This window comes from Kogia breviceps, chromosome 4 (genome assembly GCF_026419965.1).
Source record: "Kogia breviceps isolate mKogBre1 chromosome 4, mKogBre1 haplotype 1, whole genome shotgun sequence".
Taxonomy (NCBI): domain Eukaryota; kingdom Metazoa; phylum Chordata; class Mammalia; order Artiodactyla; family Physeteridae; genus Kogia; species Kogia breviceps.
The window spans coordinates 110,271,825-110,299,366 of NC_081313.1; the positions used below are offsets into that span (position 1 = coordinate 110,271,825).

The 27,542-nt window shown below is 39.3% G+C and overlaps 1 protein-coding gene and 1 pseudogene across 2 annotated transcripts in view; one reads left to right on the forward strand and one right to left on the reverse strand.

Moving 5' to 3' along the window:
• Window positions 1-27,542, reverse strand: part of KIF3A (kinesin family member 3A) — a 79,902-nt gene that overhangs the window by 50,769 nt on the left and 1,591 nt on the right. For both annotated transcript variants that reach the window (XM_059063366.2, XM_067031589.1), the window contains exons 2-3: window positions 25,917-26,190; window positions 104-248 (exon numbers count right to left, since the gene is read on the reverse strand). In XM_059063366.2, coding sequence (XP_058919349.1) covers window positions 104-248; window positions 25,917-26,190 — 419 coding nt within the window. The remainder of the gene's footprint in view (window positions 1-103; window positions 249-25,916; window positions 26,191-27,542) is intronic.
• Window positions 3,769-4,525, forward strand: LOC131756323 (14-3-3 protein beta/alpha-like; annotated as a pseudogene).

Genomic DNA, 27,542 nt, shown 5'->3' on the forward strand with positions numbered 1-27,542 from the left:
AGTGAAATATGAGAACAGTTTTTAAAATGTGTTTATAAAATGTATACATCTTCCTTATGCTTGTACTTCTCAATATTAGAAAATATTAAGAATTCTCTTTTACCTTGTATCACCCTCTGCTTTTGCAATATGACCAAATATGTGAGCAAATGAATTTGGAATGATTCCTCTAAGTTCAGGAACAGCTCGAACACCTTCCATGGTAAAAGTTTTACCTGTTCCAGTTTGTCCATATGCAAAAATAGTCCCTGAAAATGATGAAGAGAATCAATCACTGCACAGAGTCTAATGCTACAGACCAATAGCTCTTAAAATTAATTCCTTTGACACTGTGTTGCAATTTCTAGTCTGGATTTAAAGTTTATTCTAGTACAAATTTCACCTTTATTATCAGCAATTACAAGATGTACTGTATGCCACATGAGCATAGCACTGTTAAAGAACTAGAGTTAATGAAATAAATACAAAATCGGATACTTTAGCTAATCATAAGAAATTTCTTAAAATGTGTATATTAATTACTTAATGTGGACATTAAATTGGAGAAGGTAGTATAATTACAGCAAGAGAACACAGGTTCTAGAATAGAAAGACCTCAACGTGAATCCACACATCTGCCATTTTTCACAGACTTGACCTTAGAAAGTATATACCCAGAGATTATCTCCTCAATGGCAAAATGGGGATAAGAATGAATATATTGATAGTAAGAACCAAATGAAACAATTTACTTCAAGTGACCAACATGACGCCTGGCAAATGGTAGTTTTTTTCTTCTTATTCCTAAAATAAGTACGTTATTGCAAAATAAAATGTTTTAAGTAACAGTTGTAAGGAATAGGGGGAATTAACAAAAAAAGGTGACAATACAATTATTACAAGTAATTACAGATACAACTTAAAATTTTCTAAATACTCAAATTCATTCATTCAACAAATACTTACTACACACTTGTGTCTGGCATTGTGCTAGGCACCGGGGACACAATGACAAACAAGACAAACACAATCTTTAATCTTATGATATGTCATCTTGGGGAGGACATACTAGCCAAATAATATAAGCAGGATGAGTGTTGGGAAATGAGAAACACGGAGTTCTAGATGAGAGTAAGGGACATAATCTGGGCAGGAGAACTGATGCAGAAGGAAAGGGGAAGAGGTCAGGGAAGGCTTTCCAGAAGAGGTAAGGTTTAAGATACGATCTGATATATGAGCAAGAGTTAGATAGGAACAGAGTGGACAGCAAGAGGCAAAAAAGAGAATGGAGATTTTGAAGAAATGTAATGAGACCAGAATGGAAGAAACAGAGATGAAAAAGGACAGTAGATGTAGATACACCTAAAGAAATTGACAGGGGCCTAATCACACATGATGATGAAGAACATCTTAAGGCTTTTAGAGCTTATGCTAAAAACAAAGTGAAGCCATACAATGATTTTTCAATCAGAGGAGTGACATCATAGTCACTTTGGCTATACTGTATACGAAGAATTGGAAGCAAGGGGAGACGTGAAGAAATAAGTTAGAGGGCTGAAGTAGTTAGCCAGATGAGAGATAGTGCTGACAATAAATAGAAGGGGATGAGAAAGGTAGAATAATTTCAGAGATATTTAACGGTAGGATGTCAGAGATATTTAACAGTTAGAATCAAGAGGACCTGGAAAATAACTAGTCGTAAGGGGACCAGGAAAAAGGAAGAAGTGAGGGTGACTTTCAATTTCTGGCTTGACCAAAGGGATGTATGGCTATGCCATGTACTGAGATGGTGAACAACACTAGAAGAAATAACAGTTTGAAAGGGAAGATCATGAATTTAGTTTGGGGGTACTGAGCTTTAATTTAAGTCTATGATACACCCAAATGGATGTGTCAAGCAAGCAGGAGGATGGATGAGATTCATTTGCCACTGAAGCCACGGAGGTGGATGAGATTTCCTCAGTAGACAGTATGAGAAGATAGCCTAGAAAGTGACAGCATAAATGAAAAAGGTTTCTCAACTACTACCACTCTATTCAGTTAACAACAACTTGTCGTCATTTTTGGACTTTCTATGAAATTAATCACAACAGAAACCATTTTTATACATGGGAATAAATTAGAAGTCTTAATTTTTTTCTAACTCACTAAATATTTCAGACTCTTGCATTAAGAATATAACTTACTGCATTGCAAGGAGCTGAAAATATCATGAACTCATATACTGCATTTTAGAAAAGACACCACAGCTACCATTTATCACCACAGCTGATCATTTGCTATGTCATGTACTTTACATGCATTCCTATTTAATTTTCACCCCAATCCTAAAAGCTAGGCAATGTTTATATTCCCACAGTTTAGTTGAGGAAACAAAGGCTTAGAGAGGTTGAGTTACTTGCTCAATGACATAGTAAGTGGTAGAAACAAGATCTGAACACACTCCAGCTGGCTCCACAGCCCATGTTTTTTACCAGTATATAATGACCAAAAAAAATTTAAGCTCAAAATTAATACCTAATGCAATTTCTATGAATGCATTAAATATATGAAGATTACTAATTTAAAAAGGATATTAAATAACTAGAGAAAGAAGAACAGAAGTAAGAGAGTGGCATGGACATATATACACTACCTAACGTAGAGTGGATAGCTAGTGGGAAGCAGCCGCATAGCACAGGGAGATCAGCTAGGTGGTTTGTGACCACCTAGAGTGGTGGGATAGGGAGGGTAGGAGGGAGGGAGACGCAAGAGGGAAGAGATATGGGAACATATGTATATGTATAACTGATTCACTTTGTTGTAAAGCAGAAACTAACACACCATTGTAAAGCAATTATACTCTAATAAAGATGTTTAAAAAAAAAAAAAGAACAAACAAAACCCAAAGTTAGTAGAAGGAAAAAATCATAAAGATCAAAGCAGAAATAAATGAAACAGAGGAACAAAACAATAGAAAAGATCAATCAAACTAAAAGCTGGTTCCTCTGAAAAGATAAACAAAATTGATAAACCTGTAGCCAGACTCAACAAGAAAAAAAGGGAGAGGGCTCAAATCAATAAAATTAGAAATGAAAAAAGAGAAGACACCACAGAAATACAAAGGATTATAAGAGACTACTATAAGCAACTATATGTCAATAAATGGTCAATCTAGAAGAAATGGATAAACATATAACCTTCTAAGACCAAACCAGGAAGAAACAGAAAATATGAACAGACCAATCACAAGTACTGAAATCAAAACTGATTTTAAAACTGCCAACAAACAAAAGTCCAGGACCAGATGGCTTCACAGGTGAATTCTACCAAACATTTAGAGAACAGTTAACACCTATCCTTTTGAAACTCTTCCCAAAAATCGCAGAGGAAGGAACACTCCCAAACTCATTCTATGAGGCCACCATCACCCTGACACCAAAACCAAAGATACCACAAAAAAAAGAAATAGACCAATATCACTGATGAACATAGATGCAAAAATCCTCAACAAAATACTAGCAAACTGAATCCAACAATACATTAAAAGGATCATACGCCACGATCAAGTGGGATTTATCCCCAGGATGCAAGGATTCTTCAACATCCACAAATCAATCAGTGTGATACACACATTAACAAACTGAAGAATAAAAACCATATGATCAGCCACCAATTCTGGAGCCGAGGTCACCACTGCAGCCGCCGATTCTGCCACTGCCGCCACTGCAGCCGCCACTGGAGGAGTGGGCTTGGGAAGGAAGCGATCACCATGCCTGGAGCTCCGCTAGTAAGTGTCTTTGTCCCCTGTGGTCCTCCCACGGGAATGACCATGGATAAAAGTGAGCTAGTACAGAAAGCCAAACTCGCCGAGCAGGCGGAGCGCTATGACGACATGGCTGCGGCCGTGAAGGCAGTCATGGAGCAGGGGCACGAGCTCTCCAATGAGAGAAAACTGCTGTCTGTTGTCTACAAGAACATGGTCGGTGCCCATCGTTCTTCCTGGTGTGTCATCTCCAGCATCAAACAGAAAACAGAGAGGAACAAGAAGCAGCAGCAGATGGGCAAAGAATACCGTGAGAAGATCAAGGCAGAGCTGCAGGACATCTGCAACGATGTTCTGGAGCTGTTGGACAAATACCTTATTGCCAATGCTACACAACCAGAAAGTAAGGTGTTCTACTTGAAAATGAAAGGTGACTATTTTAGATAGCTTTCTCAGGTGGCATCTAGAGACAATAAACAAACCACTGTGTCAAACTCCCAGCAGGCTTACCAGGAAGCATTTGAAATTAGTAAGAAAGAAATGCAGCCTACATATCCAATTCAACTGGGCCTGGCACATAACCTCTCCATCTTTTATTATGAGATTCTAAACTCTCCTCAAAAGGCTTGCAGCCTGGCAAAAACGGCATTTGATGAAGCGATTGCTGAATTGGACACACTGAATGAAGAGTCTTACAAAGACAGCAAACTGATCATGCAGTTGCTTACTTAGGGACAATCTCACTCTGTGGATGTCAGAAAACCAGGGAGACGAGGAGATGCTGGGGAGGGAGAGAACTAACGTTTGTCATGCCCTGTGATCTCTTCAGTGTCACTCTGTACCCTCCACGTATATCCCTTTGTGCAATTAAAAAAAAAAAAGAATCGTACGTCAACTTTCAGTTTTTCACAGCCTCAGTCTAGCAAAAATGGTCCATGGGATAAGCAGCTGGTATTTGTATCTAAAACTCAGATTGGTCACATAAATGCCATGGCATTCTGAAGTTTTGATTTTGATTAACATTGACAGGAGTACTGTGTGTTTAATTTTTTAAAAAAACAACACTGTGATTATGGGGTTTTGTAATTTAGCAGAACTCTTACTGGTAGAAAACAAAATAGACCTGAATATGTGTAATTTTTCAGAAAGTTTAATTCAATTCAAAACAGTCACTGAAATACAGTTCCACTGTAAAGTTGTACAGAAAGTTAGAGAGATTATATTGTGACACTGGGACTTGGAGTGAGACATCTCTAGTTTGGCATTTGAGTTTCATGGTAATTCACAGTGATTCTGCCTGTTCTGTTCAGGGCTTGTAGACACTTGACCCGTTGGGGCTGTTGCCACTCAAAAGTTCATGACTGCAGATGGCCACAGTGTCTTCCTCTGAGGAAAGTCGAAGCCACAAATTAACATTCTTGGTGGCAGATAACTGGGTTATGACACCATGCAAAGGTCCAGTGCTCACAGACCACACATGACTCCAACCCCTTTCCTACAGCAGCATGTTACTGATTGGCAGCTTGCGTTTCTGTAGTGGAATCTGTTTTCCCTGTAACCACAAGCTCAAGAAGGAAAAAAAAGCCGTGTACATTACAAATGGCCTTATCTGTTTCCTGGGTAACACCTCTAAGAATAATGTTCTGCAGAGATTGCCTTTCACTTGAGGAGTAAGTACTCAGTCTTTGGGTTCTTCCTAGCTCAGGGCTTTAAAATTTTGAAATCTAAACATTCTTTCCCACTGTCCTTTTTCACTATTGATTTTGGTTTTCTCTTCTCTCTCTAAATTTGTCCTTCTTCTTCCTTACATTTTGTTCTTTGTGCATTCTCTTTGCCTTCTGTTCATGGTTTAGTACTAGATGAGCAGGGACAGGGGGCCTGGAGGGAGTGAGGGTTGTTGGTGAGCACTTCAGTGAGCCAGGCTTGCTTCAGAGAGTTGAAAAGAGCTTCCTGAATCTCAGCTCTGTCTTCTTCCAGTTCTCAGAACAGTGGTTGCTCTTCAGTCACACCAAGATCTGACTCAAAAACGTATTTTTAAATATCCATGGTTTCTCCTTATATTGCAGTCAGCCCTGATAATGCTTGTAGGCACCTGTCACCAGCTCTCCCAAGTGCACCCATCCCATCAAGTTCGCAGACACATTTCAACAAGACCCTATAATGCAGGGAAGTTGCATGAACACTGTGATGGGGAGAGTTGGGAATAGCCAGGCCTAGCAGTCTCACAGTATGCCCCTCCCTTCGCTGAACATTCCCTGTAGCCATAGCGTCCATCTGTTTGTCCATCTGCTGAAATGAGAAACATTCATGCACTGATTTCAAACAAACCAAAAGGGAAAAAAAGAAAAAGAAAAAATCCCTCTTCTTTCTAGCTGAACAAAAATGTGCAGTTAATACTTGGCACTTGAAAACGCAGTAGTGAATGTAGAACAAGCCTGTCTGTATATCTGGTAGCTCTCTCATGCTTTTTCCTCACCAGTATTCTGCCTCACGTTTGCTTCTGTGATGGTTATATTGCCTAGCAAGCATACCTGTGGTTGTGAAAATAGTATAGCAAAAAAGAAAAAACCCTGGTTATTGATGTACTCGATCTGTGTATGTCTTTTAAACAGTTCTAGTTTCCACCTTACACAGAATAATCAGGAAAAGTGTAAAAACTCAAAAGTGAAATAAAAAATTTTATCAGTTAAAAAAAAACATATGATCATCTCAACAGATGCAGAAAAAGCTTTTGACAAAATTCAACACCCATTTATGATAAAAACTCTCCAGAAGTCGGCACAGAGAGAACTTACCTCAACATAATAAAGGCCATGTATAACAAACCCACAGCTAACATCATTCTCGACAGTGAAAAGCTAAAAGAATTTCCTCTAAAATCAGGAACAAGACAAGGATGTCCACTCTGACCACTTTTTTCAACATAGTTTTGGAAGTCTTAGCCATGGCAATCAGGGAAGAAAAAGAAATAAAAGGAATCCAAATAGGAAAAGAAGAAGCAAAACTGTCACTGTTTGCAGATGACATGATACTATACATACAAAATCCTAAAGATGCTAACAGAAAACTACTAGAGCTCATCAATGAATTCAGTAAAGTTGCAGGATACAAAATTAATACGTGGAAATCTGTTGCATTTCTATTCACTAACAATGAAAGACCAGAAAGAGAAATTAAGGAAACAATCCCATTTACCATCACATCAAAAAGAATAAAATACCTAGGAACAAACCTACCTAAGGAGCCAAAAGACCTGTACTCAGAAAACTAGAATCTGATGAAAGAAATCAAAGATGACACAAACAGATGGAGAGACATACTATGTTCTTGGATTGGAAGAATCAATATTGTCAAAATGACTATATTACCCAAAGTAATCTACAGATTCATTGCATTCCCTATCGTATTACCAATGGCATTTTTCACAGAACTAGAACAAAATATTTTAAAATTTGTATGGAAACACAAAAGACCCCAAATAGACAAAGCAATCCTGAGAAAAATAAATGAGCTGGAAGAATAGGGTTCCTTGACTTCAGACTATACTACAAAGCTATAGTCATCAAAACAGTATGGTACTGGCACAAAAACAGAAATACAGATCAATGGAACAGGATAGAAAGGCCAGAGATAAACCCATGCACCTATGGTCAATTAACCTATGACAAAGGAGGCAAGCTATACAACGGAGAAAAGACAGTCTCTTCCAAAAGTGGTGCTGGGAAAACTGGACAGCTACATGTAAATGAATGAAATTAGAACATTCTTCAACACCATACACAAAAATAAACTCAAAATGGATTAAAGACCTAAATGTAAAGCTGAGTACTATAAAACTCTTAGAGGAAAACATAGGCAGAATACTCTTTGACATAAATTGCAGCAAGATTTTTTTGGATCCACCTCCCAATGAAAATAAAAACAAAAATAAACAAATGGGACCTAATGAAACTTAAAAACTTTTGCACAGCAAAGGAAACCATAAACAAAATGAAAAGACAACTTACAGAATGGGAGAAAATATTTGCAAATGAAGCGACCAACAGGGGATTACTCTCCAAAATATACAAACAGCTCATGCAGTTCTGTATCAAAAAAACAAACAACCCAACCAAAAAATGGGCAGAAGACCTAAATAGACAGTTCTCCAAAGACATACAGATGGCCAAAAAGCACATGAAAAGGTGCTCAATATCGCTAATTATTAGAGAATTGCATATCAAAACTACAATGAAGTATCACCCCACACCAGTCAGAATGGTTATCATCAGAAAGTCTACAAACAGTAGATGCTGGAGAGGGTGTGCAGAAAAGGGAACCCCCCTACACTGTTGGTGGGAATGCAAATTGGTACAGGTACTATAGAAAACAGTATGTTCCTAAAAATAGGAACTTCCCTGGCAGTCCAGTGGCTAGGACTTCACCTTCCAATGCAGGGGGTGCGGGTTCAATCCCTGGTCAGGGAGCTGGGATCCCACATGCTTTGTGACCAAAAAACCAAAACATAAAACAAAAGCAATATTGTAACAAATTCAATAAAAACTTTAAAAAGGGTCCACATCAAAAAAGAAAAACCCTAAAAATAGAACTACCATACAATCCAGTGATCCCATTCCTGGGCATATATCCAGAGAAAACCATCATTCGAAAAGACACATGCACCCCAATATTAACTGCAGCACTATTTACAATAGTCAAGACATGGAAGCAACCTAAATGTCCATCAACAGAGGAATGGATTAAAAAGATGAGGTACATATATACAATGGAATATTACTCAGCCATAAAAAAGAATGAAACAATGCCATTTGCAGCAACATAGATGGACCTAGAGATTATCATACTAAGTGAAGTCAGACAGAGAAAGACAAATATCATATGATATCACTTATATGTGGAATCTTAAAAAACAAATTATACAAATGAACTTATTTACAAAACAGGAACAGACTCACAGCCTTCAGAAACAAACTTATGTTTACCAAAGGGGAAACATGGTGAGGAAGGATAAATTAGGAATTTGGGATTAACATATACATATACTATATATATAAAATAGATAATCAACAAGGACATACTGTATAGCACAGGGAGCTCTATGCAATATTCTGTAATAATCTATATGGGAAAAGAATCTGAAAAACAATGGATATATGTATATGTATAACTGAATCACTTTGCTGTACACCTGAAACTAACACAACACTGTAAATCAACTATACTCCAATATAAAATAAAAATTAAATTAAAAATTTTTTAAATAAAAAGGTTACTAATTTACAATATTAGAGCTGAGAAAGGAGGACCAGGAATCCCCTAAAATTAAAGAATCGCATCTCATTTTCAGAGATGAGAGTCCAAATTCTAGTTTTTAAATGCCAAACTTAACAAATCTAATGCTATCATTTTTGTTCAATATGAACTTCTCCTTAAAATATTAGTTTTCTTTGTTTGTTTTGCAGTACATGGGCCTCTCACTGTTGTGGCCTTTCCCATTGCAGAGCACAGGCTCTGGATGCGCAGTCTCAGCAGCCATGGCTCACGGGCCTAGCTGCTCTGCAGCACGTGGGATCTTCCCAGACCAGGGCACAAACCCATGTCCCCTGCATCGGCAGGCGAACTCTCAACCGCTGCACCACCAGGGAAGCCCCAAAATGTTAGTTTTTAAAAACTAAAATGACCTGAGATTTTACCCAGTCTCATTTCCAAACTATATATTTAAAATGGCAGAAGGTCCACCAAAAAACCTACATGTGGATATTTATAGCAGCTTTATTCATAACTGCCAAAACTTGGAAGCAACCAAGATGTCCTTCAGTAGGCAGGTTAACAGATAAACAGTTCATAAGGACAATGGAATATTATTCACTGATAAAAAGAGATGAGTTAACAAGCCACGAAAAGGCATGGAGGAAACCTAAGTGCATGTTACCAATCTGAAAAGGCAACATACTATATAGAGTGAAACAATTTTGTATGATACTACAATGGTGGATACATGTTATTATATATTTGTCCAAACCCAAAGAATGTACAAAACCTAGAGTGAACCCTAATGTAAACTACGGGCTCTGGATGATAATGATGTGTCAACACAGGGTCATCAATTTTAACAAATGTAACCACTATGGTGCAGGATGTTGACAGTGGAGGAGGTTGTGCATTCTGGGACTAGGGATATATGGGAACTCTGTTCAGTTTTACTGTGAACATAAAATTGCGCTAAAAATAGTTTATTAATTAAATAAAACTTTTTTAAATGGTAGAAGGATTACGTACTCGTTATTGAAAGTCCAAACAGTTACAGCTAAACTACATTTGAATAATGAACAGTAAACTGCATTATATATCACAGAATTCTGTGGGACTTCCCTGGTGGGCCAGCGGTTAAGATTCCATGCTCCCAATGCAGGGCACGGGTTTGATCCCTGGTCAGGGAACTAATATCCCATGTGCTGCACAGCACAGCCAAATAAATAAATAAACAAACAAACAAACAAATATGGAATAGAACAAACAATCCAGAAATAAGCCCACACATTTGTGGTCAGTTGAATTTTGACAAAAGCATCAAGTTAATTCAATAGGGAAAGAATGGTCTTCTCAACAAATGGTGCTGTAACAACTGGATATCCACAAGCAACAAGGGAATAAAAGGGGGCAGGGGGGAGAAAGAAAGAAAAAAACTCAGACCCTCACCTCACACCATATATAAAAATTAACTCAAAATGGACCAGAGACTTAAATGTAAAACCTAAAATGTTTACAACTTCTAGATAAAAACATAAGAGAAAATCTTTGTGGCCTTGGGTTTGGAAAAAATTTCTGAGCTATGTTACCAAAAGCATGTGATAAAAGAAAACTTGATAGCTGAACTCAATCAAAATACAAAACTTTTCCCTTCAAAACAATACCACTGGGCTTCCCTGGTGGCGCAGTGTTTGAGAGTCCTCCTGCCGATGCAGGGGACACGGGTTCGTGCCCCGGTCTGGGAAGATCCCACATGCCGCGGAGTGGCTGGGCCGGTGAGCCATGGCCGCTAAGCCTGCGCATCCAGAGCCTGTGCTCCGCAATGGGAGAGGCCACAACAGTGAGAGGCCCACATACGGCAAAAACACACACACACACACACACACACACACACACACACACACACAAAACACCACTAAGAAATGAAAAGACAAGCCACAGACTGGGAAAAATATTTTCAAATCACAGATATGAATCCAGAATATATAAAGAGCATGACTCAATAATAAGAACACAGGCAACCAATTTTTAAAATGGTAAGTTATTTTAAGAGATATTTTACCAAGAAGACATACAAATGTCCAATAAGTACACAAACAGATGTTAAATGTTGTTAATCATTAGGGAAATACAAGTTAAAACAATGAGATACCACTGCAGATCCTCTAGAATAGCTATAATTAAAAAGAACAAGAATCTAAATGTTGATGAAGAAACTGGAACTCTCATACCATACTGCTGGGAAAAAAGTAGTACAATCACCACTGTGGAAAACAGTTTTGCAGTTTCTTCAAAAGATAAACATACATTAACCATAAGACCCAGCAATTTCACTCCTAGATATCTATCCAAGAGAAACTTTGAAACGTATCTGCACAATGACTTATAAAAGAATGTTCCTGGGACTTCCCTGGTGGTCCAGTGGTTAAGAATCAGTCTTGCAATGCACGGGATGCTAGTTTGATCCCTGATCGGGAAACTAAGATCCCTCATGCTGTGAGGCAACTAAGCCCAATGCACCACAACTACTGAGCCCACATGCCACAATCAGAGAGCCTGCACACCGCAACTAATGAGCCCACACGGTCTGGAGCCCACACACCACAACTAGAGAGAAGTCCATGCACCACAAAGAGCCCATGTGCCACAACTAAGACCTGATAGAGCCAAAAAATAAATAAATATTTTAAAGAAAAGAATGTTCCTAACAGCATTATTCTTAACAGCCAAAAAACTGCTACCATTCAAATTCCCATCAAAGATAATAAAAAGTGGTATATTCATACCATGGAATACAACTCAACAATAAAAAGGAACTACTGATACATGCAACAACACAGATGGCCCTCAAAAATATTACACTAAGTCAAAGTAAACAGATAAAGACAAAATAGTGTCTGATTTGATTTATACGAAATTTTGAGAAAAGGCAAAACTGTAGACAGAAAGCAGGTCCATGGTTGCCTGGGGGTGGGACTGCAAAGGGACATAAAAGAACTTATGGGGGTGATAAAACTGATGGTTTCACAACTGTATCTATTTACTAAAACTTAAACTGTACAATTCGATTGCACAATTACAATGGGTGAATTCACTGGGTATTATTAATAGCTTGATAAAAGTTGTTTAAAAGTAAACTACAGCAGGGAGGAGTCAAGATGGCGGTGTGGGAAGACACAGAGTTAACATCTCCCCACAACTCATGTGCCTGCTGGCCGCTGGTGGAGGACTCTGACCCCCAAGGAGACAGGAGGAACCCCATAGGGAACCGGTAGGACGTATGAGGACCAAAGAGGGAGGACAAGTGAAGGCCAGACAACATCAGCACCCCTGAGGCCAGGGAGATCAGGAGAGGCAAGTGGGAGGCGCCCTCCCGGAGGAGTGAAAAAGGAGCAGAAGGCAACTGCCCCGCCCACTTGGGCATAGGGAGCCTGCTGAGCTCCCAGGAGAGTCCCCTCCAATCCAAAGCCCCCTCCAGGCTGAGTGGGTCCTGGTGGCATAGGAGGGAGGCCAGGGAGATCAGGAGAGGTAGGCAGGAGGGGCCCTGCCAGACCCCAGACTGAGAAGCAGGAGAGGAGGGTGCCCTGTCGACTCAAGCCCAGGAAGCCTGCTAGGCTCCCAGGTGAGGTTCCCTGCCCTCTAAGACCAGGATGGGGGGCACACCTGGGCCCATTCTGTTCCTTGAGCCTAAGCCCCACGCCCACACAGCCCCCAGGGCCTTTTCCAGCCCCATAGGTCCTGAGCACTGGCCCTGCCCACCACCCAAACCTCACCATTGATAGATCCCATTCTCCACAGTCGAGGCCTTCACCCTCCCACCTTTTTTTTTCTTTCCTTCCTCCTTTTTCACTATTGTGGTACTGAGTTACCTTCCAGTTGTTGATTCATCTATATTTTTATTTTTATATTCTTTCTAACATACCTGTTAGTTTCCTAGTATAATTTTTTTACTTTGTTATTTTTCTTTTTAAAAAAATCTTTTTGCCACCCACATGGCTTGCAGGATCTTGATTTGCAAGCCTAGGATCAGGGGGAAGCTCCTGCGGTGGGAGCTCCAAGTCCAAACCACTGGACTTACAGAGAACCTCAGACCCCAGGGAATATTCAACAGAGGTCTCACAGAGTTCCTCATCTCAGCACCAAGACCCAGCTCTACCCAATAGCCTACAAACTACAGTGTAGAAAGCCTCAGGCCAAACAACCAGTAAAACAGGAACACAATCCCACTCTTAAAAAAAAAAAAAAAAAGAGACAGCAAAAAATATGTCACGGATGAAAGAGCAAGGTAAAAAACCTACAAGACCAAATAAATGAAGAGGAAATAGGCAATCTACTGGAAAAAGAATTCAGAGTAATGACAGTAAAGATGATCCAGAATCTCAGAAATAGAATGGAGGCACAGACTGAGAAAATACAAGAAATGTTTAACAAAGATCTAGAAGAATTAAAGAAAAAACAGAGATGAACAACACAATAACTGAAATGAAAAATAACCTAGAAGGAATCAATAACAGAATAACGGAGGCAGAAGAACGAATAAGTGAGCTGGAAGACAAAATGGTGGAAATAACTGCCAAGGAGCAGAATAAAGAAAAAAGAATGAAAAGAATTGAAGACAATCTCAGAGACCTCTGGGACAACACTAAACACACCAACATTTGAATTATAGGGGTCCCAGAAGAAGAAGAGAAAAAGAAACGGTCTGAGAAAATATTTGAAGAGATTATAGTGGAAAACTTCCCTAACATGGGAAAGGAAATAGTCACCCAAGTCCAGGAAGCACAGAAAGTCCCATACAGGATAAACCCTAGGAGAAACACACCAAGACATATATTAATCAAACTAATAAAAATTAAATTCAAAGAAAAAATATTAAAAGAAGCAAGGGAAAAACAAAGAATAACATAAAAAGGAATCTCCATAAGGTTTTCAGCCGATTTTTCAGCAGAAACTCTGCAGGCCAGAAGGGAGTGGCAGGATATACTTAAAGTGATGAAAGAGAAAAACCTACAACCAAGATTACTCTACCCAGCAAGGATCTCATTCAGATTTGATGGAGAAGTCAAAAGCTTTTCAGACAAACAAAAGCTAAGAGAGTTCAGCACCACCAAACCAACTTTACAACAAATGCTAAAAAAAATTCTCTAAGTGGGAAACACAAGAGAAGAAAAAGACCAACAAAAACAAACCCAAAACAATTAAGAAAATGGTAATAAGAACATACATATCAATAATAATCTTGAATATAAATGGATTAAATGCCCCAACCAAAAGACACAGACTGGCTGAATGGATACAAAAACAAGACCCATATATACACTGTCTACAAGAGACCCACTTCAGACCTAGGGACACATACAGATTGAAAGTGAAGGATGGAAAAAGATATTCCATGCAAATGGAAATCAAAAGAAAGCTAGAGTAGCAATACTCATATCAGATAAAATAGACTTTAAAATAAAGACTGTTACAAGAGATAAGGAGGGACACTACATAATGATCAAAGGATGAATCCAAGAAGAAGATATAACAATTATAAATGTTTATGCATCCAACATAGGAGCACCTCAATACATAAGGCAAATGCTAACAACCATGAAAGGAGAAATCGACAGTAACACAATAATAGTAGGGGACTTTAACACCTCACTTACACCAATGGACAGATCATCCAAACAGAAAACAAATAAGGAAACAAAAGCTTTAAATGACACAATAGACCAGATAGATTTAAGTGATATTTATAGAACATTCCACCCAAAAGTGGCTGAATACACTTTCTTCTCTAGTGCACATACAACATTCTCCAGGACAGATCACATCTTGGGTCACAAATCAAGCCTTGGAAAATTTAAGAAAATTGAAATCATATCAAGCATCTTTTCTGACCACAATGCTATGAGACTGGAAATGAATTACAAGAAAAGAACTGTAAAAAAAACAAATATATGCAGGCTAAAAAGTACACTACTAAATAACCAAGAGATCACTGAAGAAATCAAAGAAGAAATTTAAAAATACATAGAAACAAATGACAACGAAAACATGACAATGCAAAACCTATGGGATGCAGCAAAAGCAGTTCTAAGAGGGAATTTTATAGCAATTCAATCTCACCTCAAGAAACAAGAAAAATCTCAAATAAAAAATCTAACTGGACTTCCCTGGTGGTGCAGTGGTTGAGAGCCCGCCTGCCAATGCAGGGGGCGCGGGTTCATACCCCGTCCGGGAGGATCCCGCATGCCGCAGAGCGGCTGGGCCCATGGGCCATGGCTGCTGGGCTTGCACGTCCGGAGCCTGTGCTCCACAATGGGAGAGGCCACAGTGGGGAGAGGCCCGCGTACCGCAAAAAAAAAAAAAAAAAAACCAACAATCTAACCCTACACTTCAATCAACTAGAGAAAGAAGAACAAAGAAAACCCAAAGTCAGTAGAAAGAAAGAAATCATAAAGATCAGAGCAGAAATAAATGAAACAGAAATGAAGAAAACAATAGCAAAGATCAATAAAACTAAAAGCTGGTTCTTTGAGAAGATAAACAAAATTGATAAAACCTTAGCCAGACTCATCAAGAAAAAAAGGGAGAGGACGCAAGTCAATAAATTTAGAAATGAAAAAGGAGAAATCACAACTGACAGTGCAGAAATACTAAAGGATTATAAGAGACTACTACAAACAACTATATGCCAATAAAATGGACAACCACGAAGAAATGAACAAATTCTTGGAAAGGTACAATTTTCCAAGACTGAACCAGGAAGAATTAGAAAATATAAACTGACATATCACAAGTCACATATATCACATATACAACTGAAACTGTAATTAAAAAGCTTCCAACAAACAAAAGTCCAGGACCAGATGGCTTCACAGGTGAATTCTATCAAACATTTAGAGAAGAGCTAACACCCATCCTTCTCAAACTCTTCCAAAAAACTGCAGAGGGAGAAACACTCCCAAATTCATTCTACAAAGCCACCATCACCTTGATACCAAAACCAGAAAAAGATATCACAAAAAAAGAAAATTATAGACCAGTATCACTGATGAACATAGATGCAAAAATCCTGAACAAAATACTAGCAAACATAATCCAACAGCAAATTAAAAGGATCATACACCATGATCAAGTGGGATTTATCCCAGGGATGCAAGGATTCTTCAATATATGCAAATCAATCAATGTGATACACCACGATAACAAATTAAGGAATAAAAACCATATGGTCATCTCAATAGATGCAGAAAAAGCTTGTGACAAAATTCAACACCCATTTATCATAAAAACGCTCCTGAAAATGGTCATAGAGGAACCTACCTCAATATAATAAAGGCCATATATGACAAACCCACAGAAAGCATCATACTCAATGGTGAAAAACTGAAAGCATTTCCACTAGGATCAGGAAGAAGACAAGGATGTCCACTCTCGCCACTCTTATCCAACACAGTTTTGGAAGTCCTAGCCACAGCAATCAGAGAAGAAAAAGAAATAAAAGGAATACAAATTGGAAAAGAAGAAGTAACACTGTCACTATTTGCCGATGACAAGATACTATACATAGAAAATCCTTAAGATGCCACCAGAAAACTACTAGAACTAATCAATGAATTTGGTTAAGGTTGCAGAATACAAAATTAATGCACAGAAATCTCTGGCATTCCTATACACCAACAATGAAAAATCAGAAAGAGAAATTAAGGAAACACTCCCATTTATCACTCTGACAAAAAGAATAAAATACCTAGGAATAAACCTGCGTAAGGAGGCGAAAGACTTGTACTCAGAAAACTATAAAACAGAACACCCACCGAACGCTGGCAGAAGACCTCAGACCTCCAAAAAGGCAAGAAACTCCCCACATATCTGGGTAGGGCAAAAGAAAAAAGAATAAACAGGGACAAAAGAATAGGGACGGGACCTACGCCAGTGGGAGGGAGCCGTGAAGGAGGAAAGACTCCCACACACTAGAGGCCCCTTCGTGGGCGGAGACTGCGGGCGCCGGAGGGGGAAGCTCCGGAGCCGCGGAGGACAGCTCAGCCACAGGGGTGCGGAGGGCAAAGCGGAGAGATTCCCGCAGAGGATCGGTGCCGACCGGCACTCACCAGCCCGAGAGGCTTGTCTGCTCGCCTGCCGGGGCGGGCGGGGCCGGGAGCTGAGGCTCGGGCTTCAGTCGGATCCCAGGGAAAGGTCTGGAGTTGGCAGAGTGAAGACAGCTTGAAGGGGGCTAGTGCGCCACGGCTGGCCGGGAGGGAGTTCGGGAGAAGTCTGGAGCTGCCGAAGAGGCAAGAGACCTTTTCCTCCCTCTTTGCTGCCTGGGCGCAAGGAGAGGGGATTAAGTGCGCCACTTAAAGGAGCCCCAGAAGCGGGCGCGGAGCTGCCGAAGAGACAAGAGACTTTTTCTTGCCTCTTTGCTTCCTCGGGTGTGAGGTGAGGGGATTAAGAGCACCGCGTAGAGGAACTCCAGAAACGGGCGCGAGCCGCGGCTGTCGGCACGGACAGTAGAGATGGGTGTCGGACGCTAAGGTTACTGCTGCCACCACCAAGAGGCCTGTGTGTGAGCACAGGTCACTCTCCACACCAGCCCTCCCGGGAGCCCGTGCAGTCCGCCACTGCCGGGGTCCCGGGATCCAGGGACAGCTTCCCCGGGAGAACACACGGCGCGCCTTGGGCCTGTGCAGCGTCATGTCGGCCTCTGCCGCCGCGGACTCGCCCCGCCCCCGTGCCACTCCCTCCCCCCAGCCTGAGTGAGCTGAAGCCCCCGAATCAACTGCTCCTTTAACATCGTCCTGTCTGAGCGAAGGGCAGTCGCCCTCGGACAACCTACACGCAGAGGCGGGACCAAGTCCAAAGCTGAACCCCAGGAGCTGTGCGAACAGAGAGGAGAGGGGGAGGTCTCTCCCAGCAGCCTCAGAAGCGGCGGATTAAAGCTCTACAATCAACTTTAAGTGCCCTGCATCTGTTGAAAACCTGAATAGACAACGAATCATCCCATGTTGAGGAGGTGGACTTTGGGAGCAAGATATACTATTATTTTCCCCTTTTTTTTTTCTTTTTGTGAGTGTGTATGTGTGTGCTGCTGTGTGAGATTTTGTCTGTATAGCTTTGCTTTCACCATTTGTCCTAGGGTTAGACCGACCCATTTTTCTGTTTTTTTTTTTTTTAAAGGAAATTTTTCTTCTTAATAATTATTTTTTATTTTAATAACTATACTTTATACTACTGTCTTCTCCCTTTCTTTCTTCCTTTCTTCCTTCCTTTCTTCCCTCCTTCCCTCCTTTCTTCCTTCCTTCCCCCCTTCTTTCCTCCCTTCCTCTCTTCCTTCCTCCCTTTCTTCCTCTGCACCTTCCTTCCTTCCTTTCCTGCTTCCTTCCTTCATTTCTTCCTTCCTTTCTTCCTTCCTTCCCTCCCTCCCTCCTTCCTTCCTTTTCTTTCCTTTCTATTTATTCTACCTTTTATTTTGAGCCGTGTGGATTAAAGGTTCTTGGCGCCCCAGCCAGGCACCAGGGCGGTGTCCCTGAGGTGGGAGAACCAACCTCAAGACACTAGTCCACAAGAGACCTCCCAGCTCCACGTAATATCAGACGGCGAAAATCTCCCAGAGATCTCCATCTCAACACCAAGACCCAGCTTCAATCAAGGACCAGCAAAGAACAGTGCTGGACACCCTATCCCCAACAAAGAGCAAGACAGGTCTACAGCCCCATCCATTAGCAGAGAGGCTGCCTAAAATCATAATAAGGCTACCAACATCCCCAAACACACCACCAGACGAGGACCTGCCCACCAGAAAGACAAGATCCAGCCTCATCCACCAGAACAGAGGCACTAGTCCCCCCAACCAGGGAATCTACTCAACCCACTGAACCAACCGTAGCCACTGGGGACAGCCACCAAAAACAACAGGAACTACGTACCTGCAGCGTGCAAAAAGGAGACCCCAAACACAGTAAGATAAGCGAAATGAGAAGACAGAAAAACACACAACAGATGAAGGAGCAAGATAAAAACACACCAGACCTAACAGATGAAGAGGTAATAGCCAATCTACCTGAAAGAGAATTTAGAATAATGATGGTGAAGATGATGCAAAATCTTGGAAATAGAATAGACAATTTGCAAGAAACAGTTAACAGGGACCTAGAAGAAATAAAGAGGAAGCAAGAAACGATGAGCAACACAATAAATGAAATAAAAAATACTCTAGATGGGATCAATAGCAGAATAACTGAGGCAGAAGGACGGATAAGTGACCTGGAAGATAAAATAGTGGAAATAACTACTGCAGAGCAGAAGAAAGAAAAAAGAATGAAAAGAACTGAGGACAGTCTAAGAGACCTCTGGGACAACATTAAACGCACCAACATTCGAATTATAGGGGTCCCAGAAGAAGAAGAGAAAAAGAAAGGGACTGAGAAAATATTTGAAGAGATTATAGTTGAAAACTTCCCTAATATAGGAAAGGAAATAATCAATCAAGTCCAGGAAGCACAGAGAGTTCCATACAGGATAAACCCAAAGAGAAACATGCCAAGACACATAATAATCAAACTGTCAAAAATTAAATACAAAGAAAACATATTAAAAGCAGCAAGGGAAAAACAACAAATAACACACAAGGGAATCCCCATAAGATTAACATCTGATCTTTCAGCAGAAACTCTACAAGCCAGAAGGGAGTGGCAGGACATATTTAAAGTGATGAAGGAAAAAAACCTACAACCAAGATTACTCTACCCAGCAAGGATCTCATTCAGATTTGATGGAGAAATTAAAACCTTTACAGACAAGCAAAAGCTGAGAGAGTTCAGCACCACCAAACCAGCTCTACAACAAATCCTAAAGGAACTTCTCTAGGCAAGAAACACAAGAGAAGGAAAAGACCTACAAGAACAACCCGAAACAATTAAGTAAATGGTAATAGGAACATACATATCGATAATTACCTTAAATGTAAATGGATTAAATGCTCCCACCAAAACACACAAACTGGCTGAATGGATACAAAAACAAGACCCATATATATGCTGTCTACAAGAGACCCACTTCAGACCTAGGGACACATACAGACTGAAAGTAAGGGGATGGAAAAAGATATTCCATGCAAATGGAAATCAGAAGAAAGCTGGAGTAGCAATTCTCATATCAGACAAAATAGACTTTAAAATAAAGACTATTACAAGAGACAAAGAAGGACACTACATAATGATCAAGGGATCGATCCATGAAGAAGATATAACAATTGTAAATATTTATGCACCCAACATAGGAGCACCTCAATACATAAGGCAAATACTAACAGCCTTAAAAGGGGAAATCGACAGTAACACAATTATAATGGGGGACTTTAACACCCCACTTTCACCAATGGACAGATCATCCAAAATGAAAATAAATAAGGAAACACAAGCTTTAAATGATACATTACACAAGATGGACTTAATTGATATTTATAGGACATTCCATCCAAAAACAACAGAATACACATTTTTCTCAAGTGCTCATGGAACATTCTCCAGGATTGATCATATATTGGGTCACAAATCTAGCCTTGGCAAATTTAAGAAAATTGAAATCGTATCAAGTATCTTTTCCGACCACAACGCTATGAGACTAGATATCAATTACAGGAAAAGATCTGTAAAAAATACAAACACATGGAGGCTAAACAATACACTACTTAATAACGAAGTGATCACTGAAGAAATCAAAGAGGAAATCAAAAAATACTTAGAAACAAATGACAATGGAGACACAACGACCCAAAACCTATGGGATACAGCAAAAGCAGTTCTAAGAGGCAAGTTTATAGCAATACAATCATACCTTAAGAAACAGGAAACATCTCGAATAAACAACCTAACTTTGCACTTAAAGCAATTAGAGAAAGAAGAACAAAAAAATCCCAAATTTAGCAGAAGGAAAGAAATCATAAAGATCAGATCAGAAATAAATGAAAAAGAAGTGAAGGAAACAATAGCAAAGATCAATAAAACTAAAAGCTGGTTCTTTGAGAAGATAAATAAAATTGATAAACCATTTGCCAGACTCATCAAGAATAAAAGGGAGAAGACTCAAATCAATAGAATTAGAAATGAAAACAGAGATGTAACAACCGACACTGCAGAAATACAAAAGATTATTAGAGATTACTACAGGCAACTGTATGCCAATAAAATGGACAACCTGGAAGAAATGGACAAATTCTTAGAAATGCACAACCTGCCAAGACTGAACCAGGAAGAAATAGAAAATATGAACAGACCAATCACAAGCACTGAAATTGAAACGGTGATTAAAAATCTTCCAACAAACAAAAGCCCAGGACCAGATGGCTTCACAGGCGAATTCTATCAAACATTTAGAGAAGAGCTAACACCTATCCTTCTCAAACTCTTCCAACAGATAGCAGAGGGAGGAACACTCCCAAACTCATTCTATGAGGCCAACATCACCCTGATACCAAAACCAGACAAAGACGTCACAAAGAAAGAAAACTACAGGCCAATATCACTGATGAACATAGATGCAAAAATCCTCAACAAAATATTAGCAAACAGAATCCAACAGCACATTAAAAGGATCATACACCATGATCAAGTGGGGTTTATCCCAGGAATGCAAGGATTCTTCAATATACGCAAATCAATCAACGTGATACACCATATCAACAAACTGAAGGAGAAAAACCATATGATCATCTCAATAGATGCAGAGAAAGCTTTTGACAAAATTCAACACTCATTTATGATAAAAACCTTGCAGAAAGTAGGCATACAGGGAACTTTCCTCAACATAATAAAGGCCATATATGACAAACCCACAGCTAGCATCGTTCTCAATGGTGAAAAACTGAAACCATTTCCACTAAGATCAGGAACAAGACAAGGTTGCCCACTCTCACCACTCTTATTCAACATAGTTTTGGAAGTTCTAGCCACAGCAATCAGAGAAGAAAAAGAAATAAAAGGAATCCAAATAGGAAAAGAAGAAGTAAAGCTGTCACTGTTTGCAGATGACATGATACTATACATAGAGAATCCTAAGGATGCTACCAGAAAAATACTAGAGCTAATCAGTGAATTTGGTAAAGTTGCAGGATACAAAATTAATGCACAGAAATCTCTGGCATTCTTATACAGTAATGATGAAAAATCTGAGAGTGAAATTAAGAAAACACTCCCATTTACCATTGCAACAAAAAGAATAAAATATCTAGGAATAAACCTACCTAAGGAGACAAAAGACTTGTATGCAGAAAACTATAAGACACTGATGAAAGAAATTAAAGATGATACAAATAGGTGGAGAAATATACCATGTTCTTGGATTGGAAGAATCAACATTGTGAAAATGACTATACTACCCAAAGCAATCTACCGATTCAATGCAATCCCTATCAAATTACCACTGGCATTTTTTACAGAACTAGAACAAAAAATTTCACAATTTGTATGGAAACACAAAAGACCCCGAATAGCCAAAGCAATCTTGTGAACGAGAAATGGAGCTGGAGGAATTAGGCTCCCTGACTTCAGACTCTACTACAAGGCTACAGTAATCAAGACAATATGGTACTGGCACAAAAACAGAAATATAGATCAATGGAACAGGATAGAGAGCCCAGAGATAAACCCACACACATATGGGCACCTTATCTTTGATAAAGGAGGGAAGGATATACAGTGGAGAAAAGACAGCCTCTTCAATAAGTGGTGCTGGGAAAACTGGACAGCTACATGTAAAAGTATGAAATTAGAACAATCCCTAACACCACACACAAAAATAAACTCAAAATGGGTTAAAGACCTAAATGTAAGGCCAGACACTATCAAACTCTTAGAGGAAAACATAGGCAGAACACTCTATGACATCAATCACAGCAAGATCCTTTTTGACCCATCTCCTAGAGAAATGGAAATAAAAACACAAATAAACAAATGGGACCTAATGAAACTTAAAAGCTTTTGCACAGCAAAGAACACCACAAACAAGACCAAAAGACAACCCTCAGAATGGGAGAAAATAGTTGCAAATGAAGCAACTGACAAAGGATTAATATCCAAAATTTATAAGCAACTCAGGCAGCTCAATAACAAAAAAACAAACAACCCAATCCAAAAATGGGCAGAAGAACTAAATAGACATTTCTCCAAAGAAGATATACAGATTGCTAACAAACACATGAAAGAATGCTCAACCTCATTAATCATTAGAGAAATGCAAATCAAAACTACAATGAGATATCATCTCACACCGGTCAGATTGGCCATCATCAAAAACTCTAGAAACAATAAATGCTGGAGAGGGTGTGGAGAAAAGGGAACCCTCTTGCACTGCTGGTGGGAATGTAAATTGATACAGCCGCTATGGAGAACAGTATGGAGGTTCCTTAAAAAACTACAAATAGAACTACCATACGACCCAGCAATCCCACTACTGGGCATATACCCTGAGAAAACCATAATTCAGAAAGACTCATGTACCAAAATGTTCATTGCAGCTCTATTTACAATAGCCAGGACATGGAAGCAACCTAAGTGTCCATCAACAGATGAATGGATAAAGAAGATGTGGCACATATATACAATGGAATATTACTCAGCCATAAAAAGAAATGAAACTGAGTTATTTATAATGAGGTGGATGGACCTGGAGTCTGTCATACAGAGTGAAGTTAAGTCAGAAGGAGAAAAACAAATACCGTATGCTAACACATATATATGGACTCTAAGGGAAAAAAATGTCATGAAGAGATTAGTGGTAGGATGGGAATAAAACACAGACTTACTCGAGCATGGACTTGAGGATATGGGGAGGGGGAAGGGTGGGCTGTGACGAAGTGAGAGAGTGGCAGGGACATATATACACTATCAAATGTAAATTAGATAGCTAGTGGGAAGCTGCTGCATAGCACAGGGAGATCACCTCTGTGCTTTGTGACCACCTAGAGGGGTGGGATAGGGAGGGTGGGAGAGAGGGTGATGCAAGAGGGAAGAGATATGGGAACATATGTATATGTATAACTGATTCCGTTTGTTGTAAAGGAAAAACTAACACACTGTTGTAAAACAATTAAAAAAAAAAAACTATAAAACACTGATGAAAGAAATCAAAGATGACATAAACAGATGGAGAAATATACCATGTTCTTGGATTGTAAGAATCAATACTGTGAAAATGACTATACTACCCAAAGCAATCTACAGATTCAATGCAATCCCTATCAAACTACCAATGGCATTCTTCACAGAATTAGAACAAAAAAATCTTACAATTTGTATGGAAACACAAAAGACCCCAAATAGCCAAAGCAATCTTGAGAAAGAAAAACAGAGTTGGAGGAATCAGGCTCCCTGACTTCAAACTATACAATAAAGCTACAGTAATCAAGACAGTATGGTACTGGCACAAAAACAGAAATATAGATCAATGGTACAGGATAGAATGCCCAGAGATAAACCCACACACATATGGTCACCTAATTTACAACAAAGGTGTCAAGAACATACAATGGAGAAAAGACAGCCGCTTCAATAAGTGGTGCTGGGAAAATTGGACAGCTACGTGTAAAAGAATGAAATTAGAACACTACCTAACACCTACACAAAAACAGACTCCAAATGGATTAAAGACTTAAATGTAAGAACAGACACTATAAAACTTTTAGAAGAAAACATAGGAAAATGACTCTTTGACATAAACCACAGCAAGATCTTTTTTGACCCACTTCCTAGAGTAACAAATAAAAACAAAAATAAACAAATGGAACTTAATTAAACTTAAAAGCTTTTGCACAGCAAAGGAAACCATAAACAAGACAAAAAGACAACCCTCAGAATGGGAGAAAATATTTGCAAATGAAACGACAAATGATTAATCTCCAAAATATACAAACAGCTCATGGAGCTCAATATCAAGAAAACAAGCAATCCAGTTAAAAAATGGGTGGAAGACCAAATAGACATTTCAACAAGGAAGACATACAGATGGCCAAGAGGCACATTAAAAGATGCTCAACATCACTAATTATTAGAGAAATGCAAATCAAAACTACAATGAGGTATCACCTCACTCTGGTCAGAATGTCCATTATCAAAAAAGCTAGAAACAACAAATGCTGGAAAGGGTGTGGTGAAAAGGGAACCCTCCTACACTGTTGGTGGGAATGTAAACTGATACAACCACTATGGAAAACAGTATGGAGGTTCCTTAAAAAACTAAAAATAGAACTACCATATGACCCAGCAATCCCACTACTGGGCATATACCCTGAGAGAACCATAATTCAAAAAGAGACATGGACCACAATGTTCAGTGCAGCACTATTTACAATATCCAGGACATGGAATCAACCTAAATGTCCATCAACCAATGAATGGAAAAAGACGATGTGACACATATATACAATGGAATATTGCTCAGCTATAAAAAGAAACGAAACTGAGTTATTTGTAGTGAGGTGGATGGACCCAGAGTCTGTCATACAGAGTGAAGTAAGTTACAAAGAGAAAAACAAATACAGTATGCTAACGCATGTATATGGAATCTAAAAAAAAAAAAAATGGTAGTGATGAATCTAGTTGCAGGGCAGGAATAAAGAGGTAGACATAGAGAATTGACTTGATGACATGCGGTGGGAGGGTGAAGCTGGGGCGAAGTGAGAGTGGCATCGACGTATACACACTACCGAATGTAAAACAGTTGGCTGGTGGGAAGCAGCAGCATAGCACAGGGAGATCAGCTCTGTGCTTGGCAATGACCTAGAGGGGTGAGGCAGGGAGGATGGGAGGGAGGCTCAGGAGGGAGGGGATATGGGGACATGTGTATGCATATGGCAAATTCCCTTTCTTGTGCAACAGAAGCTAACACGGTACTGTGAAGCAATTATACTCCAATAAAGATCTATTTTTTAAAAAAGTAAACTATATAAAGTACTCACCATTGTAGCCTTCAAGAACAGAATCAATAATAGGTCTGGCAGTTAAGTTATAAACATCTAGTTGTTTACTCTCTGGTCCAAAAACAGTATCAAAAGTAAACGTCTTTGGAGGTTCATTGGAAGAATCAGTCTTATGTACAGTGATAGTTCCCCTCATCTCATCCACACTGACAGCCTGTTTGTAGCACATTGATTTCTCTCTGTCATTGAGGGGACGGCACCTAACCACCACCTTCACATTATCACAGCTTTCCGGCTTCTCTGATTTATTGATCTGGTGGAGAAAATATTTACAAACAACGAAAGGAACATTACTTTTACCTTCAACAGATTAAATTTAAAATTTGAAAAAGGCTACTTTGGCATCCTAGTGCCTTGCACACATTAAGCACTCCATAAATAGTTGTTAAATGCAATTAAAGATCTTACATATATAGAGAAAAAGCTTATTAAAAAGATATGAAAATAGTTTCTTTTACAATACAAATGAGGGAAGAGGAAATCTTATTTACATTTACAGTTAATGCTATTCAGGCAGAAAATAAGAGAGTATATTAGAGACTTGTCTTTCTGCACAAAGTCCCTGACTTGCTCTGGGTTTCCTGCCTGTAGGAAAACACGTGTGAATATGGTTAATAACTTCAATCAAGAATCTAGTAATAGGTCCTCTGCTCCCCCTGAGACTTTTAGTTTTATTGATATTTTCTACAATGCATTAGTAAAATATTTTTTATCAAATAATATATCCTCATATCGTCTACTTTTTCTATAGAAGACAAGTGAAAGACAGAAAAGAAAGCCCAATGGCAGAAAAATGTTTTAGCTTGACTCTAACTTTATGAACATTTGTATATGTAAAGTTTCAAATTTTGAAATTTTATGATTAAGAATGTATATTAAAATACAATTATTAAAGTGAAGAAGTTCAGCAGTTTGGTTGAACACATATTAAATTCCTACTGTTTCAGATACTCTTCTAAGCATTAGAGAAACAAACGTGAGCCACTGTCATTGACAAGGAACAGATTATATCAATTCAACACACTTCTTTCCATCTCTACTTTCAGCACCTTATTCTAGGTCACCATTATCTCGCCCCGAATTATAAGAGACTCCTACCTGCACTACTGCACCTAATTAGGTTCCCCTCTACTTGGCAGTCAGTTTCAACACAAATCTAATTATGTCACTCTCCTACTTAAAACTCTTCAATGGTTTCCCACAGATCCTGGGATGAAGATCGAAATACTTTAGGTGGTGTGTAAGATCTGGTTCTGGCCCATGTCTACTGCTCCAGTTTTATTTCACAAGCTTGGCTTTCTTAGCCACAGCCACACTGGCTTTCTTTTAGGCCTTTTCTTGTCACCATGATCCCTCTCACCACACCCCTTCCCAGGTGCTGTTCCTTATGCCTAGAACATACCCCACCCTCCTCTTCACTTACCCTGCAGACCTCAGCTCAACAGTCCCTTCATCTGGGAAGACTTCCCTGATTAGGTCAAATTCTTGTATAGGCCCTGATAGCACCCTTCTATCTCCTTCTCCAACGGTTACAATTTTACTTTTTTTTTTTTTTGGCTTCTTATTTGATTAATGTCTGTGTCTCTATTTAACCCATAAGTTCCA